This window comes from Drosophila mauritiana, chromosome 2R, assembly GCF_004382145.1.
Source record: "Drosophila mauritiana strain mau12 chromosome 2R, ASM438214v1, whole genome shotgun sequence".
In the NCBI taxonomy this organism is placed as follows: Eukaryota; Metazoa; Arthropoda; class Insecta; order Diptera; family Drosophilidae; genus Drosophila; species Drosophila mauritiana.
The window spans coordinates 6,316,780-6,332,880 of record NC_046668.1 but is presented as its reverse complement, the minus strand read 5'-3'; the positions used below and the strand labels follow the sequence as shown (position 1 = coordinate 6,332,880).

General features: G+C 41.8%; 5 protein-coding genes across 7 annotated transcripts in view; 2 read left to right on the top strand and 3 right to left on the bottom strand.

The window, feature by feature from the left end:
* Positions 1-379: 379 nt before the first annotated feature.
* LOC117137820 lies at positions 380-1,235 on the bottom strand. Of its 3 annotated transcripts, none has more exons than XM_033299503.1 (4): positions 1,045-1,190; positions 907-989; positions 718-850; positions 380-641 (listed from the first exon to the last, which is right to left on the bottom strand). In XM_033299503.1, the coding sequence occupies exons 1-4, from the start codon at positions 1,139-1,141 to the stop codon at positions 523-525; spliced, it is 432 nt and encodes a 143-aa protein (XP_033155394.1). In that variant the 5' UTR covers positions 1,142-1,190; the 3' UTR covers positions 380-522. The 3 variants fall into 3 exon arrangements, with proteins under 3 accessions (XP_033155394.1, XP_033155393.1, XP_033155395.1); XM_033299504.1 differs by having other exon boundaries at positions 381-641; positions 907-986; positions 1,045-1,189; XM_033299502.1 differs by having other exon boundaries at positions 718-986; positions 1,045-1,235.
* Positions 1,236-1,533: 298 nt separating this feature from the next.
* LOC117137823 lies at positions 1,534-2,249 on the bottom strand. Its single transcript, XM_033299506.1, has 4 exons — positions 2,147-2,249; positions 2,006-2,085; positions 1,808-1,943; positions 1,534-1,749 (listed from the first exon to the last, which is right to left on the bottom strand). The coding sequence occupies exons 1-4, from the start codon at positions 2,247-2,249 to the stop codon at positions 1,634-1,636; spliced, it is 435 nt and encodes a 144-aa protein (XP_033155397.1). The 3' UTR covers positions 1,534-1,633.
* A 164-nt stretch (positions 2,250-2,413) lies between these two features.
* On the bottom strand, positions 2,414-5,559 carry LOC117137821 (calcineurin subunit B type 2). The gene is made up of 4 exons (XM_033299505.1): positions 5,298-5,559; positions 5,019-5,058; positions 3,942-4,240; positions 2,414-3,878 (listed from the first exon to the last, which is right to left on the bottom strand). The coding sequence occupies exons 1-4, from the start codon at positions 5,298-5,300 to the stop codon at positions 3,708-3,710; spliced, it is 513 nt and encodes a 170-aa protein (XP_033155396.1). The 5' UTR covers positions 5,301-5,559; the 3' UTR covers positions 2,414-3,707.
* Positions 5,560-6,604: 1,045 nt separating this feature from the next.
* On the top strand, positions 6,605-8,493 carry LOC117137819 (kynurenine 3-monooxygenase). The gene is made up of 3 exons (XM_033299501.1): positions 6,605-6,733; positions 7,088-8,131; positions 8,197-8,493. Exons 1-3 carry the CDS (start codon positions 6,620-6,622, stop codon positions 8,434-8,436), a joined length of 1,398 nt encoding a protein of 465 aa, XP_033155392.1. The 5' UTR covers positions 6,605-6,619; the 3' UTR covers positions 8,437-8,493.
* Positions 8,494-10,713: 2,220 nt separating this feature from the next.
* LOC117137818 (terminal nucleotidyltransferase 5C) overlaps positions 10,714-16,101 on the top strand; it is a 41,604-nt gene continuing 36,216 nt past the window's right edge. Inside the window, exons 1-2 of the mRNA XM_033299496.1 lie at positions 10,714-11,630; positions 13,468-14,898. Coding sequence (XP_033155387.1) covers positions 13,888-14,898 — 1,011 coding nt within the window. The 5' untranslated portion in view covers positions 10,714-11,630; positions 13,468-13,887. The remainder of the gene's footprint in view (positions 11,631-13,467; positions 14,899-16,101) is intronic.

Genomic DNA, 16,101 nt, shown 5'->3' with positions numbered 1-16,101 from the left:
GGTTTGTTTTCATATATCGACCTGCGTTCCTATACAAAGCGGCTTTCTTATGAGCATAACCAAGGTCACGAAAGGTCATACATATGCTGCTTGGTGTACATAGCTTATCGGCATTACAGCATCGAATCGATTACTATCAACCAGGGCTGCAAAGAGCGGGATATTTGAAAATGCAGACTTCCGAAATATCCAAATGCTGAGCTTAAAATACTTTTAAAAAATATGTAGCTTAGATGAACGTATCGCTTTGTGATCTTGTTTTAGTTATTTCTGTTCAAATTAAATGGCCTAATAGAATAAAAATACGATAAATTTTAAGGATATAAATATTGATTAAATCAAATGGAAAAGTGATTTCAAGAAATCATACTCTCTGTATTAATTTGTATAATCTTGCATATATTAGAGATATATAGTAACACCACTAATAATGTTCTTCACCATATTATACATAATTATTTCACTTATAACGATGCGATTAGAGTGCTTTTGATAAACCAACAATTGCAAATGGCAAATGCATCATATGGGATTCACCAGAATACTTTTGACTTGCATGTCGGCATACTTCGGTGGCTGCCCATCCTTGCGCATCCTGCGGAAGCCCTTCTGCACCGCATAGAATGTCATTCCGAGGCAGCCTGAAAGTAGTTTTTGGATTTATTGAAGAACGAAGTTAATCTATATAATGGTTAGTTAGCTCCAATACACATGTACCTATCATTGGCGCTGCGAAAAACATGACGATAAGCCCATCGCCCATGGCCAGCAGCACAATGGATGAGTAACCCATCAGGTAGAGGAACATGGCGGTTGTGATCATCCAGGGCACAAAGAGCTTGTGCCTCTCCTGCGATGAGAGAATGTGGATGGAGATTTGGAAGTTGAATTGGGAGTATGGCCCACCTTGGTGGATCCGACGATGAGGACTGCGCTGCTGATGATCTGCAGGGACGCTATGTGCACTCCAAAGTTGTAGGATAACCCTGCTGGGAAACTGGCGTTAGATGTGCTGGCTTTTGAACTTTGACCCCGTTTCAGTACCCCTCAAGTTGGCGAATATGATGAGATAGGCGATCGCAAGGCAGATCGATGCAGCCCCGGAGCATATAATGCCCTCCTTGGAGTCTAGTTTCCACATTTCCTGCTCGTCGATGGGCGTTCTGTTCGCAAATGATCCATTGTTCCATTAGTGAAAAGCTTTCTTTAATACTTATCTAATCAGCCATTGCTTTATATACAACGTATGTACATCAAAGCCTTTGTGGGATATCTTCACCGCAAAAGGGATAATAAAATTGTGCATTGTAGAAAACTAGCTTTGCTAAAAGTCAAATGCAATAATTGAAAAAACAGCCATTAAAATGCTTTACACCTTTGTCGGAGATAACAGAGCTGGAAACGAAATTACGCAGAAATAAATTAACAGATAGATTTTTAGAGCAAACTGAAAATAATAGTACACAAAAGTGCTTGCCTTAAAGTTTATAGTTCCCATTGGAAATTGTTGAATTTACTACGATTTTTTGTGAGTTTTATTGGAATAGCACTTAAAATGAGCTTTTATTTTCCAGCTATCTGATCTGACTTTAATCTTTTTGTTTGTATTGACATTGCTTATATATGTATCTATCTATATATGATTGATGAACTCCTTCTTGTCGGACAAGCTGGCATATGCCGGTGGCTCCTCCTTGCGCATCCTGTCGAAGGCCTTTTGCACCGAGTACAAGGCGCAACACAGATAGGCTGAAAGTGGAGGACTTTGGTTAATTGACTGGGCAATCTCTGTGCGTTAGCTCCTCACCTGAGAACGGAGCCACCATCAACGGTCCGAAGATCCACCCTGTGCCCTGGATTATCAGTGAAATGAGCAGGTACATCATCAGGTATAAAAAGAATCCTGTGGTTATCATCCACGGCACGAAGAACTTGTGCTTTTGCTGTATACAGCAAAGAGATAAGAGATAAGAGATACGAGTGTTGTGAGCTGTGCCTAACTAACCTTTATGGCTCCAACGATGAGCACCAGGCTGGCCAAGATCTGCAGCGACGAAAAGTGCATTCCCATCTCATAGAGTCCATCTGAAACGAAATAACACTATGCATGCAAGGATCTCTAAGATTGATGTGTATATGCGCCTACTTCTCCAGAAGTAATCGTCCATCAAAACCAGATAGGTTATGGCAAAGGCTATGGACAGGCAGCCCGAGCAGATGATTCCTCCCTTGGTGTCCAGCCCCCACATGTTTACGATCCCGCAGAGAAGCTAGCAGACCGCCGGTTATTTCACAACTGAAGGGGAGTACTCATGGTGGCGATGGGTGAGCAGGCTAGCTTTTGCCGCAGACCTTATCTAATCGCATATTGTACTGTAGCTCCACCAGCGCAACAATTGAAAACCTTTGTTGGTTAGTGTATAATTATAATTTTATTGAAGGATTCGCTTATTATTGCTTCGACTGGCCAGCAAGCTGGGCCTTCCATGCGCGCCTATCTATCGATGGGGTTCCAGCTTGTGGCTACACCATTTTACAATGAGATACGATCTCGAGTCGATTACTTTGAACAATGCAATGGAATTTAATTGATTAGCTAACGAATTTGAGTGGCGAGTGTGCAAAAATTTGTTAATTGTAAAATTTGTAACATGCATTTTACTATTTGGTTTCCTTGCATCTTTAACTAGTATAATTAGGTATAAAAAAATGTTACTGCAATATCACCGCACGGCATTGCTTCATATGTATGTTTTGATGTATAACTATTCGATTTTCAGTTAACTCGCGTTATAAACGTTATAAACTGCAAAATGTGGCGTATTTTCGAAAACGTTCTGCGTGAGAATCGTTGATTAATTTGAGTTAAGTGGCGTTAAAGATTGGTTAAGGTAGACTTAAGAAACTTGGCAAACGTCGCCTTCCTCTGGTGTTATCAAGTTAGTCAAGATATATAAAAATACGTTGCGTAGGTTATAACATTCGATTAGTACAAGTAGGTATGTATAAATATATAAAAAGTACACAACGTGTAAATTAGACTAAGTCAATAGAGGAGACCTCCTTCGGGCAGGTTGCTTAGCTGCCCCGCGCTTCTGTCCTTTCTCATCATACACACTTCATATTTCGATTGGTTTTGTTTTGTTTTGTTTCGTTTCGTTTCGTTTTGTTTGGTTTTTGGCAAAATCACAGGAGAATTAGAAATATAACATCAATATGATAGAGCGAAAGTGCATTCGATAGAGCATTCGTTCAACTTGGGTTGCTTTATTTGCCTTTACTTGCACGAAGTTGGATTTCGCCTTAGTTTAGTTTAGTTTTGCTTCTCGGGTTTTTGAATTCTTTAAATGTATATTTGTATAATAAATTATGACTATATATGCATTTATATATAAGTATATAGATGAATATATTTAAGAAGTAAGTAGGAGGCGCAATATTCCACTTTTCAACTTAGGATAACAATATTGCATTCGCGACTTCTCCCTAAGCCTTCGATCGCTGTACTGACTGACTGGCTGGCTGGCTGACTGACTGACTGACTGAACTGGCTGGCCAAAGGCTCTTTAACAATATTTAACTATAGAGAATCGCCGATCAAAAATAATAACCATATGAATAGTGGTGATAGTGACAACCGAAGGATGCCGACGTGTATAAAATAAATAAATAACATCGCGTAGAAAAGGATCTGCGTTAAACCTATTTTAGACATCGACTACCATCTTCTTGTGAATGTCCGTGTTGCCGACCACAGAGCAGAACTCGTCGAACGAGATCTTGCCATCCTCATCCTTATCCGCGAAGCCGATCGTCTTGTCCACAATCTGCTGCAGTTGCGTGTCCTTCAGATTGTTTCCCACCATCATCTTTAAAACCTTTAAAGAGAAACCAATTCAGTGGAATAAGCTTAACGTGAAGTTCGCGTTCGCGGGTCTTGCCTGAAACAGTTCGCCATTGGAAATGTAGCCATCGTTGTCCATGTCGTAGATGCGGAAGGCGAAGCGCAGCTTGGACAGCTTGTCGCCCTTGACGCTGAACTGCGACACGCCCTGGATGAACTCCTTGAAGTCCACCTCGCCGTTGCCGTCCGCGTCGAAAATGTCGATGACGCGCTGCACCAGCGGATTCTGTTGCAGCTCCGGCAGCGACATGAACTCGTCCACGCTCAGCGCGCCCGAGTTGTCCAGGTCCAGTTTCCGGAAACGTTTGCCCAGCCGCCGGATCTCGTCGGCGTCAACTGCAGACAAGCGGGAAATATTGAAAGAGATTTAGATTTTAGAATGCAGCGTAAGAATTATGATTACAGTGGAGCTTCCAAAAACTATCTTCTCTTTAAACTCTATACTTTAAAAATCGCCATTCTTTAGCGTTATTTGAATTAATAAAGCTTTTAAATACTATTATTTACACTTAAAATTGCATAGTTTAATTTAAATCTTGAATAAACTTTTATATACGTAAATTTACCTAACATACAAATTTAAATTCTTCCTTGTCGCAAATATAAATGACAAAATTAAGAAAAAGTTATTCAATTTTTACTATTCTGCTAATTAACAAGTATTGAGTATAGTTGGCGAATATCTGCATATTTCAACAGCCTTTTTGTATGCAGATGTAAAACCAGATTTCGAGATTCTGGTTAAGATTGCTGGCGATTTATATTTAGCATCCGGTTGTCTGTCGATCATCAGATGTGCGACAAGGTGTGACAAATACACATTCTAGAATGCCAATTTTGAAATAGGACGATTGGGTGTAAGATCTCGTGATGGTGCGGAATAAAGAGTTGGGAATTCAAAATGTATTTCTACGCCACGTTTCGTTTGCATTCCACTTTTGTTGGCAATTCGCGTATTTGCATGCCTACATTCATATGTACATACGTACATACGGGCGTACATTCGTACATGCATACCGTATCTAAATGTACGCTTCTAAATGCCCATGTTTGCATATTCATAAACAGCTGCCATTCCGTTCAAATGACATTGAGTGAACTATTTCGTACTTACAATTGGAACACATTTCCATGGGCAGTGATGTTTCATTTCCCTGCAGGCGAAAAAGCATATGTTAAATGGGAAATTTTAATATTTTGCAATGCCAAAAGAGGGAAAGAGGTGGGGTGCGGGGGAATGAAACGCAGAACGGAAGTTGGCTTTATAACGGTACAAGCTCCCACTCCCTGTCTGCGCTCTCTTCTTCGCCCTTTCCCGCTCTCCGCCTTTTCCCCTCTTCACCTCATCCGCTTTTGCACTTGTTCTTTGCTTATTTTGGTGGCATTTTATTACCATTTTGGTTTTGCCTTTTGTGGTTCTCCTTGGATGCTATCTATAGAGTACAAATAAAGTTCGCTCTTTTCGCCGTTCCGCTCTTGGTTTTCCTCTAGTTTCCTTTAAAGTCCTACGCCACGGGCTATCCTGCACATGCTACTGGGTTTTTTGGGGCGCTGAATTACGGTTTTGTTGTGGAATTATTCGGTTTTCTATTTTCTATTGTGCATGAGTTTTTCCACAGCAGCTTTTGGTGTGACCGCGGTTCAAGCGACAAAAAATACCTCGGTGGCCAAGGAAGAATACCAGAAAGCTTAGCATTGGCAACGCGTTGACAGGGTTGTCAGGGCTTGCCACGTTAATTTAAATTAGCGCGGCTTTTTCTTAAACAGAACGTGTATTGTGAATTTATTTTTACATTTGATAATGGAGCTTCATGCTGCATGGCAATACTCGCACTTTTTAGTTACTGATCTTAAATTTTCATTCAGATAGTTGGTAATTTTCCTCTGTTCAGTGGAAAAATAATGTTTATTCAAACAGTTTTCCATTTCATTAGCAATCTAAAGTGTAAGTGTTGACTTACGATTTACAGTTCTTATCTGCTTAAGATGTTTAATTATATAATGTAATCTTGACTGGCTTAATCTAATGTTTATATATCGTGAATTCATTGTTGGCTTAATCTTATGTTTTCTTCTTGTCCATCATAACATAAAAGTAACATGCATTTGTATGTAAAGAAAAATTAAAACAGATTGTGAATTTAGTTTGTAATGATATATTTTCCCATTACTTAAGCTTAGTGTATTTAACAAGTAAGCACGAGGGAACTCAAGTCAATATTTGTAAAATTCTTTTGAGATATCAAAGGAAAAATAATAACACCAAAGCATTTCTCGAAAGTGTGGGCGTGAAAGTTTTGAGAGGTTTGTAGGTTATAGAGTGGACAAAGCAACGTTCTGAAACAAACTTACAAGGCGTAGGATGTACATACCCTCTAGCTTATATAGTTTCTTATTTGTAGATCGCGATGTTTATACGGACAAACGCTTTAAACGGTTACATGCTCCTCAACGAATCCAGTATGCTCTACTCTTCAAGTATCACGTGTAAAATCTTCATTTTCTGCAGCCCAACATAGGAAAGAGACCCCAAGATAAATGTTTGTGGCTACGCCGCTGCAGTTGGTTGGCTTCCCGCAGCAACATCAAACAACCATAGATACCATTTACTGCCCATCTGACATAATCTCTTTGGTAAACCTTTCCCCAGCCAGTTGACTGGCTTCCATCTCGATTCCATCTTCATTTCGCTGCCAACGAGCCACTAGAACGGTCATGAGACCAGGAATCATCAGCCAGGAGGTGAACGGCCGCCAGGAGCCAACAGAAGCTGCGAGGGACGAGAGACATGGACGACGGCGCAGGGTGGCGGTTGTCGGAGCAGGACTTGTGAGTGTGACAAAGTTATCTGAATTATACAACGATTACTCTGCGAAAGCAATTACAGATCGTGGGTCTATAAATATATAGTTATAAATATGTTAACAGGCAATAATTGTAGTTTAGGTTCATGTTATCTAAAACTAAGCTTTGCTACGCAGTGGATCATAATGAAATATAAATCGTAACAATTAGAACTACAAAGTGCCATTCGAATTCTTTTCCAAATAGTTTTCAACTTATAAATCAAATGTAATTTGTCTCCACATAGTTAGTTGCCTTATCTATAGTGTTTTTAAATCCCTGGTCCAGATATAAGGCTCTTATCACGCTTTCTACGCATCTTTTTCTCCATAACACTAGGTGGGTTCTCTGGCAGCCTTGAACTTTGCACGCATGGGCAACGACGTGGATTTGTACGAGTACCGGGAGGATATCCGCCAGGCTCTAGTGGTCCAGGGCAGGAGTATTAACCTGGCTCTTTCGCAGCGTGGCCGTAAGGCGCTGGCCGCCGTGGGTCTGGAGCAAGAAGTGCTGGCCACCGCCATACCCATGCGGGGTAGAATGCTCCACGATGTGCGAGGAAACTCCAGTGTGGTGCTATACGATCCCATAAACAAGCAATGCCTGTACTCCGTGGGACGCCGACAGCTGAACGAAGTCCTCTTGAATGCCTGCGATAAGCTGCCCAATATCCGCTGCCACTTCGAGCACAAGCTGACAAGTGCCAATCTGAGAGAGGGATCCATGGAGTTCCGCAATCCCGCCAAGGAAGCCGTAGCTGCCCATGCTGATCTTATAGTCGGCTGTGATGGGGCCTTCAGTAGTGTGCGCCAGCACTTGGTCCGCTTGCCGGGCTTCAACTACTCCCAGGAGTACATAGGAACGGGCTATCTGGAGCTCTGCATACCCTCGAAATCGGGGGACTTCCAGATGCCTGCCAACTACCTGCACATATGGCCGCGTAACACCTTCATGATGATTGCCCTGCCGAATCAGGATAAGTCTTTCACGGTCACCCTGTCCATGCCCTTTGAGGTCTTCGCCAGCATTCAGAATCAAAACGATCTCCTGGCATTCTTTAAGCTGCATTTCCGGGACGCACTGCCGCTGATTGGAGAGCAACAGCTCATAAAGGACTTCTTCAAGACCAGGCCACAGTTCCTGGTGTCCATCAAGTGCAGGCCGTATCACTATGCGGATAAGGCCCTGATCCTGGGCGATGCCGCGCATGCGATGGTTCCGTACTACGGCCAGGGTATGAATGCGGGAATGGAGGATGTCACGCTACTCACCGAAGTTTTGGCTAAGCAGCTGCCACTGGACGAGACGTTGGCCCTGTTCACCGAATCCCGCTGGCAGGACGCCTTTGCCATTTGCGATCTGGCCATGTACAATTATGTGGAGGTGGGTTTTTGGAACTAGAATTTATATAGTTTCAAATTGTATTTCCTGTGTTCCCTAACTTGCAGATGCGAGACCTGACCAAACGTTGGACCTTCCGGCTCCGGAAATGGCTGGACACACTGCTCTTCCGTCTGTTTCCTGGTTGGATTCCTCTCTATAACAGCGTCTCCTTTTCCAGTATGCCCTATCGACAGTGCATTGCCAACCGGAAGGGGCAGGATCAGCTGCTGAAACGCATTTCCGGCGCCACTATTTTGACCGCTATTGTGGCTGGAGGAGCTATATATGCACAGCGATTTTTATAAAGTTAACTTTAAAGTCTGTATAAATTGTTACACTGATTATAAAGTAAATCGCCTGAGTTTATACTAGTACATTTTTTAATAAAATAGTACACAAACCTTATTAGCATTAACTATTATTGGAAATGATAAGTGTGGATATACCACAACTATATTTTAAAGTGGAATTGACGTTTTTAAAGCCATATTTAAGTACCAATGAAAATTCTACTTATGTATAAGCCTCATACATGTATACATACATATGGTACATATATGGAAATGTTTACAAATGTTGCACCGAAAATGTTGCTGGCGCTTGTAAACATTTACAACCACACATTTTGTATTTTTAAGTTTCTGGCAAACTTCTTGGAAAAACTTCTTATTATTTTTGTTCGATTTGATATGTGTTAGGATTTAGTTCTGACTGCTGTGCCTAATAAAAGGTGTTTACTTATTGGAAAATACCTCACCGAGAAAAACCCCCACGGGTTTTCCCTTTCCAATGAAATATTTTGCAATGGAAAAGTTTGTCGACATGAGTCACGATTGTATGTGTGCAAATGTACATACATATGTATGTAAGTTTGCACACCGCCAACAATGTCAAATTATTCTCATTTGTTTCCATTAAATTTAATAACCAAGAAAGAGTTTATAACAAAATGCTATGCATAAATCAGTGCGCAAATTATTGAAATATATGTAAAGTTAAATCAGATATTAATTAATACATGTGTATTAGGTGATAGGCGCCACTTTGAATGACACAACCTCAAGGTTGGAAGTATCTGAAAGCGACGAAAAAATCGGATCAACTATTGTTTACTGTGGATTCACGCAGTTTTTATAAATACGTGGACATGCCCGATTCCGTTTGTTGGCAAAATAATTGAAATGTCTTATTGGCCGCGTGGCTACTACGCATCGCATTTGGTCTACGAGACTATCAACCGGTGGATGAGTTAAGATATTTTTGGGTTTGTTTTGTCGCTCTAGCTATTGAATCGGCGACAGCCAAAAATACCGCCCTGACACTGTGATTTTAGCTGCTTCGCCAATTATTTCTAGTCGCAGTTTTGCAGCCTTGGTCACGTGATCGTGATCCCGAGCGTCCAACCGTTGCACTTGTATATTTTTTTTATTTTTCTCTACATTCTAAAGGATCAGTAGCAGTGGGGCAGATCCTATTCCTATATAAAGTCTATAATTCATATGCATAAATGGTAATAACCCGTTGATCGGCAAGCTTTTTTGCTGCGACAGAGATGGGGCGAAAGCTTTCAATTAATTAGCATTCGGTTGCCACCCCAACCCTCTCGCTCTTTCACACACCCACCCGTTCCAAGGGGGAAGGAGAGGGTGGGAGAGAGATAAAGAGAGCACAAGGTCGGCGCTTTCTCAATTTCGAAACGCCAACGCCGGCCGGTATTTCGTTATTACAGCAAAGTGATCGTGAAAAGCTTCACGGTCTCCTCTTCTCTCCTTTCTTCGCTCTCATTCCCTCTTCGCCACCACCACCACCTTTGAGTGGAGCATATCTTTTAAGCACAGATATATCGGTTAGAAACAAGGCTTAAAAAGTGAAAACCGAACAACAACAATAGCTTCAAGGCATTTCTTGACCTACTACTCAAAAGCTCTAAAAGCTTTTCTTCGCTGAAGGTAGAAAGACATGGATGGTTTCGAATGTTTGAAGAGGGGGAGCTTAGTGTGGTCAGAGAGCAAGAGAGAGACAGCGAGCGGCTCATTTCCGACTTAATTGTTGTTGCTAATTCCGTTTCGCGAACTTTTCGATGGCACTCTCTAGAATTGTCGGCGCCTCCGCTTTGCCCACACTCACTACAGTGGAACTTCGACGAGAATAAGATTTTTATGATATGCAATTAATCACGCACACATTAGGCTTTGTACATAAAGCTTAAGGTAAGAAAACTCATTTAAACTCTAGAAACTTCTTGATAGTGACATATCATTAATTACTAATGTCAATTAACTAGCTTAAAATGTAACGCAGAGAAATAGCAATTATACTTTAAGAACGTTGGAAATTAACCTATTAATAGAATTCTATAATAAATCTTGTTTTTCTAAACCCAATGGCTTTGCAAAAAAAATTATGTGCATATATGTTTATACTGTGTTTTTAGCCACTTATTACTTTAAAACAAATGGCCAGTGATTTTAAAAAGTGACCTTTCTAAGTGAAAGTGTTTTTAGGCAGGCCCTACTGTACCCGCTATACCGCTGCCGCCGTCGCGCGTCTTCGCCTGGCCGGCGGACCAGTGGAGCGGGCCAGCGCCATCAGTTGCTCGTCACATGTTCGACACTCAAGTAGACCAAACACAGGGAGCTGTACAGTGCCCACCGAGATCCGATCGAACGCAGAGCAGCCGTTAGACAGACTATTGACTGTAGCAACTCACCAGCAGTTCAGTTAAACTTGCACAAACTAAAAATTCCCATAATCCAACCGGAATATTGCTCTTTTTAGCCAGGTGCAAGTGCAACTTTGTTCAGCCCTTTTTGCTGTCAAATCGAAAAACCACATTCTCGAAGCTTTTGGGCAAGCTTCCGCAAAACGAAACGATCGAAACGCGTGGTCCGAAAACAACGTAGCAAATACGGCAAGAGGCGAGCGAAAAAGTGAAATTGAAATAATTCAAAATCAAAATCAAAATCAAATTCGAAGTCGAAAATCGCAAATCGCAAAGTTGGAAGTTGAGTGAGCGAACGCGAGTGTTTGTGTGTGTGCGTAAGTGTCCCTCAGTGTGTGCAGTGCAACGGTATCGTAAGACGAAAGGTAACGGTAACCGAGCAATTGGGGTGTTAGCTGTCAGAATCTGTGCGCAGATAAAACCGAAAGTTTTGGTTTGTTACCTTGCCGTAGTAATCCAAAATCAAAACCGAATACCGGATTCACCAATCGCCATCCTGGCCCGCCCTTCGACTTTAGTTTAAGGCGCTCTGCCAGCGGTTCGCCGGAACGGTAAACTCCACCCACACCCTGCTGCCCGTCGTCGTTAGCATACCGATACCGATAGACCACCGCCGATAGCGATACTTTGGAAAATCAGCAATCCGTGCCCCACTTTAGCTAGGATTCTGTTCGGTTTTAACCCTACGAAGAAGGAGCACCCGGCGGCAGAACCCGAAGCCGTTCTGCGTAATTTTGGATAATGCGCGACTAGGCACGAGCTGTCCGAATTGTTCAGGTAAATACATTCGTTAATATGTACATATGCATATAGGTGCACACACAATCACCGTTATTGATCTCGCTTAATTAGTGGGTCTACGTGACTGCAGCGCCGATTCTCAGGGTCCGGGGTATTCGCAGATCGCATCGTGCCGCATGGTGTTGTGTTCTGTTCTGCCTATAATGAAAAGCAAACCAGAAATGCGGATAACAATCTTAGGCACACACCACAGCATACACCTTTCCCTCCCTCTTCCCCTCCCCCTTACCATTCCACCCCCTGCTCATCACTTTTGGGTCTTGGTTAGTCTTGGCATCTGGCATTTCCGGTTTCGCTATTTTTTGTCGGTGTAGATATGCATGTATGTATGTATGTACAATATGTAGATGAAAACACCTTCAGATATTATTCAACCCGAAATCCTCTCAAAGTGGTTTGGTTTCCTATGTTTTCATTGCAGTACATATTTTGGGAGCATCTTTAAACATACATACGTACATATGTATTTAATGCAAAAAATAATTTGAAACCAAATTCTGCATTTAAAGATTAAACATCAATTTGTATAATTCTAAATGAAATATTTAATTAATCGTTTTCTAACATTTAAATATAAACCGTTTGTAGTCTCTTAAATAAATTAACTTCGAGAAACACTTGTTGTGGGCAAAAGGTCAATAACAATGCAATTTAACGCACGTGGGAACCCCAAATGTTGTTTTTAGTATTTATTTGACACAAAAACTAATACGTTTGCTCGTTAGAAAAGAATAATTATCGCCGTTCTTACGTTCATCCATCACTTTTGGGTTCAAGAACGGTTAGTGTTCGACAATTCTGGAAAAGCAATTAACTGATTTGACAGAGATCAGTTTGAATTTCTCCCATTGCGATTGAGTCATAAAGTCTGGTAAATAACAATAAAAGTAGCCCGAGAACTGTTTTATTTCGTAAGGGGGCATATTACTTTCTATACCCTTCCAGAGGGTATCGTAACTTTTCTCATGAAATTATTTTATTTAGCACTAATGATTGGATCCATTTGTACTTACACATACTTATATCCATATCATATTGCTAAGCGAATTTTGAAGTTCAGGCGATGTAAAGAGTATAAAATATTTAGACGGACTACACGCACTTTTAAAGAGTTTAATGAGCAATCTTAGCAGTTTATGGGGAGTCAAAGTTATTAATCTTGTGGTCAGTTTACCGATCATCACACATTTAATTTGGCGACTCGATGGCGGAAGGAAGAGCAAGGGAAAATAAAATAAAGAATTCCGATACGAAAACTTACATCATCGGGCTGGGGGATAGAATGAGATGGAGGGATCGAAAGAGGGAGAACCAAATGGCAAGCATTTACATACCAACAAACATGGCACACAGGCATATGTACATACATATGTACATATTTTTATATATTATGCGCTATTTTTCGGCTTTTTGTTTTTGCTTTTTCGAATGAACGCAAGAAATAAGTAATACAAATTGCGCGATTGAAAATGGTGGGGACTTTTATACTTTTAGCTCCTTTAGGAACCCACAGCAGTTAATCAAAAACAAAATGTGTGATAAAGACTAACAGAAAAGGGGGATGGGTGGGCACATGTGAGGAATACGCTTTCATAAGTGATCTTGGCTTCATAAAAATAAATCAAATGCATTTAGTACAAATAAGAAAAAGTCCCGAACGGAATGGCGAAAACAATTGTTCGAGAAAGCAAATAACCAATAACTAATTTTGTTTCCTCTCCTTTCTCTTTTCTCTCTTTACATGGTGATCGACGCCGCTCTCGCTCTCTCTCTCAATTGCTTATCTTGCGGTAAATGTCATCCAAACCAAAAGGGGTAGCAAAACGAAGAACAGCAATTTCGCCGAAAAGACGCAGTTAAAAAAAGTGTTAGCAAGTGAGAAACAACATTCGTGAATTTCGTGATTAAAAACATTTCAAAAGGTGTACAACAAAAGCTCATTTAATATAAAAATAAAAAGAACGCAAGCGAAAATATACAAAATATAATATCGCAGCGCGCCAACAACAAAACGTGGCACCACCAACTAAAAACACAAAAAAAGCTCAACGAAAACGAGAGCGAATGCGCGCGCGCGAGTGAGACAGCCAGATAAGCGGAGACAAGAGCGACAACAACAAAACACAAGCGCAAGCACGATCCAAAAGCCAATTGCGCACGGAACGTAGAACGCAGAGAACTAACGGAACTATAGAAGCGCAGCACGGATAACAGTTAACAGGGCAATCCAAAAATGGTAAACAAGAAGGCGGACAAGGACAAGGAGAGGCAGCAAGAGGCAATGTTGCCGGCGGCGGGCAAGAATAGCAGCAACATTGAAAACAGCAACAAACTTAGCAACAACAACAATAACAACAAAGACAACAACAACAACAAAACAAACAAGGGCCAAAACGCAAAGCCCAACAGCAATAACAACAGCGGCAACAACAAAAAGAATGCAGGCAAAGGCAATCAGCAGCAGTCGCAGCGCAGCGGCAAGAAAGCGAAGCCGCAACGCCAACAGATATTCCTGCAGTCGCTGCCACGCGACAGCAGCAACTACAGAAGCAACAGCTTCAGGAACAGCATCGACATAAACAGCAACAGCAGCAACATGAGCAGCAACAGCAACATGAGCAGCAAGAGCAGCAGCAACATGAGCAGCAACATCTCGGACACATTGGCAACATTGGACAGTGGTGTGGGAAAAATGAATCCCGCTGAACTGCTGACAGCCGCCTTGGCCGTGCCCTGTGCCAAATGCTCCAAGCCATCGATGATCTCCGGCCTGACCACCGCCGTAACCGCATCCACAGCCTCCGCATCCGCATCCACCTCCTCCGCTTCGGCCTCCTCCTTCTCGTCGTCGTCAACCAGTTCCGGATCGGAGACCGCCAGCAATCACAGCGATCTCCATTACCCGGAGCCGGTTGTCTACTCCGCCAAGCAGTATCGCAAGTCCAAGTCCTACATGGGCGTATCCCAGTACAACAGCTCACAAAATGGCCAACAAGCGGGTCGGGGGCCCAATACCGCTGGCGGTGGTAATGGCAACCACGTGGCCTACAGACGCTCCCACAGCGATCGACGCAACTCGTTCGATCGCAGCTTCGCCGAAAGGAATCGCGACTTTGTGCCCATCGTACCACCGCCGCGTCCGGTCCTGTCCTCCTCCAACATCGCCGGAGTCATGGCCAGCACCACCAAGCTGACGATCATAGAGCGGCTCGGCAAAGGACGTCTCGCGTATCCCATAATGCAGGTGAGTCCAGAACGGATAATAGCACAGATCTTGTCTAGAAGTAAGTTTAAGTTAATTATTATTCGATGGGTTTGTGCGCTGTTTATTTGCGTTGACGAACTTATTTATTGGCACAGTTGGCAGTTTGACTTTAGCGTCTCTGTATCTGCTATCTTTAAAATATAGAGTTTGAAAACCTGCAGGGTAGGTGGTGAACTTGAATAGTAGATATTAGCTTAAGTTCGAAACAAAGGCAAGAACTTTAGAATCGGGGAAAAACATGGAAAGAAATCACCGCATTTCTAGCAAAATTTATTGATTATATAGTAATATACACTATATTCCTAAAACGGAAGTGCTCAATTATGGGTTTAGAACAGGAAATACCACAGAAAAATGCACGTTGAAACATGATAAAATGTAGTTATTTATAGAATACAATAATCTAAATACTAAAATCATATAACTTTGAACTTAGTTGTGATTTTCAAGTGCAAATGGTATGATTTTGATAAGTTAATGCGCGAAGATAAGCACTGCATTTATAGTTTGGCTAGGAATACCATTAGACATTAGAGATGCTTGATATAGATAGACTAAGAAACCAATGATGGCCCCCAAACTTTCGTAACTTTCCATACGTGAACTGTTGCCACCTTTCGAGAAGTTTGCGCTCTAATCAGCTTCAGCAGCTACCGAAGGAAGCAGCCATAATTAATGGCACACAAACAAGAACTTTGATAAGGGAAAAGAGGCAGCAAGGCAAGTGCTTAGTCTTCCATATATTTTTGATAAGCTGATTTCATTTCGGGAGTTGCGAAATGGAGTCCAAACTATACTGCACAACTTGAGACCCCTGATTTGTGGGCCTTTTTTTTTTGCATTTGTTTTGCAGTTTGTTATCTCCTCCCTTTGTACGAGTAGTATATTCTTTTTGTTTGCTATTTACGGTTATGCACTTGGCACAAAATATTACGTATACGCCCTGGCCGACAGCGGCAGCGATTTTGTGCAATCGAGAGAGGCGAATGCGATGCTAATATACGGAAATAACGATGTCTCGCCTTGAATCTTCGTCACTCTTAATCGCTGGCCGCTTATGTATATATGTATATTCTGGCCCAACAACTCAAGATACCCCTTAATATGGTAACCAAATCGCTGCCAGAAGTTCGAATCTCGATCTCGAGTCTCAGGTATTTTATGCAAATTTCCCGCTGACGT

What these genes read in the sequence shown, in the direction of transcription:
- LOC117137823 (XM_033299506.1), bottom strand. Translation starts at nt 2,249, where the DNA reads ATGTGGGGGCTGGACACCAAGGGAGGAATCATCTGCTCGGGCTGCCTG. An exon ending in TCATCGTTGGAGCCATAAAG is followed by an intron (nt 1,944 to 2,005) that starts GTTAGTTAGGCA and finishes TGCTGTATACAG; the next exon opens with CAAAAGCACAAGTTCTTCGT. An exon ending in GATGGTGGCTCCGTTCTCAG is followed by an intron (nt 1,750 to 1,807) that starts GTGAGGAGCTAA and finishes CTCCACTTTCAG; the next exon opens with CCTATCTGTGTTGCGCCTTG.
- LOC117137819 (XM_033299501.1), top strand. Translation starts at nt 6,620, where the DNA reads ATGAGACCAGGAATCATCAGCCAGGAGGTGAACGGCCGCCAGGAGCCA. An exon ending in CGGTTGTCGGAGCAGGACTT is followed by an intron (nt 6,734 to 7,087) that starts GTGAGTGTGACA and finishes CCATAACACTAG; the next exon opens with GTGGGTTCTCTGGCAGCCTT. An exon ending in CCATGTACAATTATGTGGAG is followed by an intron (nt 8,132 to 8,196) that starts GTGGGTTTTTGG and finishes CCTAACTTGCAG; the next exon opens with ATGCGAGACCTGACCAAACG.
- LOC117137821 (XM_033299505.1), bottom strand. An exon ending in CATGGAAATGTGTTCCAATT is followed by an intron (nt 4,241 to 5,018) that starts GTAAGTACGAAA and finishes GCTTGTCTGCAG; the next exon opens with TTGACGCCGACGAGATCCGG. An exon ending in CCAATGGCGAACTGTTTCAG is followed by an intron (nt 3,879 to 3,941) that starts GCAAGACCCGCG and finishes TTCTCTTTAAAG; the next exon opens with GTTTTAAAGATGATGGTGGG.
- LOC117137820 (XM_033299502.1), bottom strand. Translation starts at nt 1,190, where the DNA reads ATGGAACAATGGATCATTTGCGAACAGAACGCCCATCGACGAGCAGGA. An exon ending in CATATTCGCCAACTTGAGGG is followed by an intron (nt 987 to 1,044) that starts GTACTGAAACGG and finishes GTTTCCCAGCAG; the next exon opens with GGTTATCCTACAACTTTGGA. An exon ending in TTTCGCAGCGCCAATGATAG is followed by an intron (nt 642 to 717) that starts GTACATGTGTAT and finishes AACTACTTTCAG; the next exon opens with GCTGCCTCGGAATGACATTC.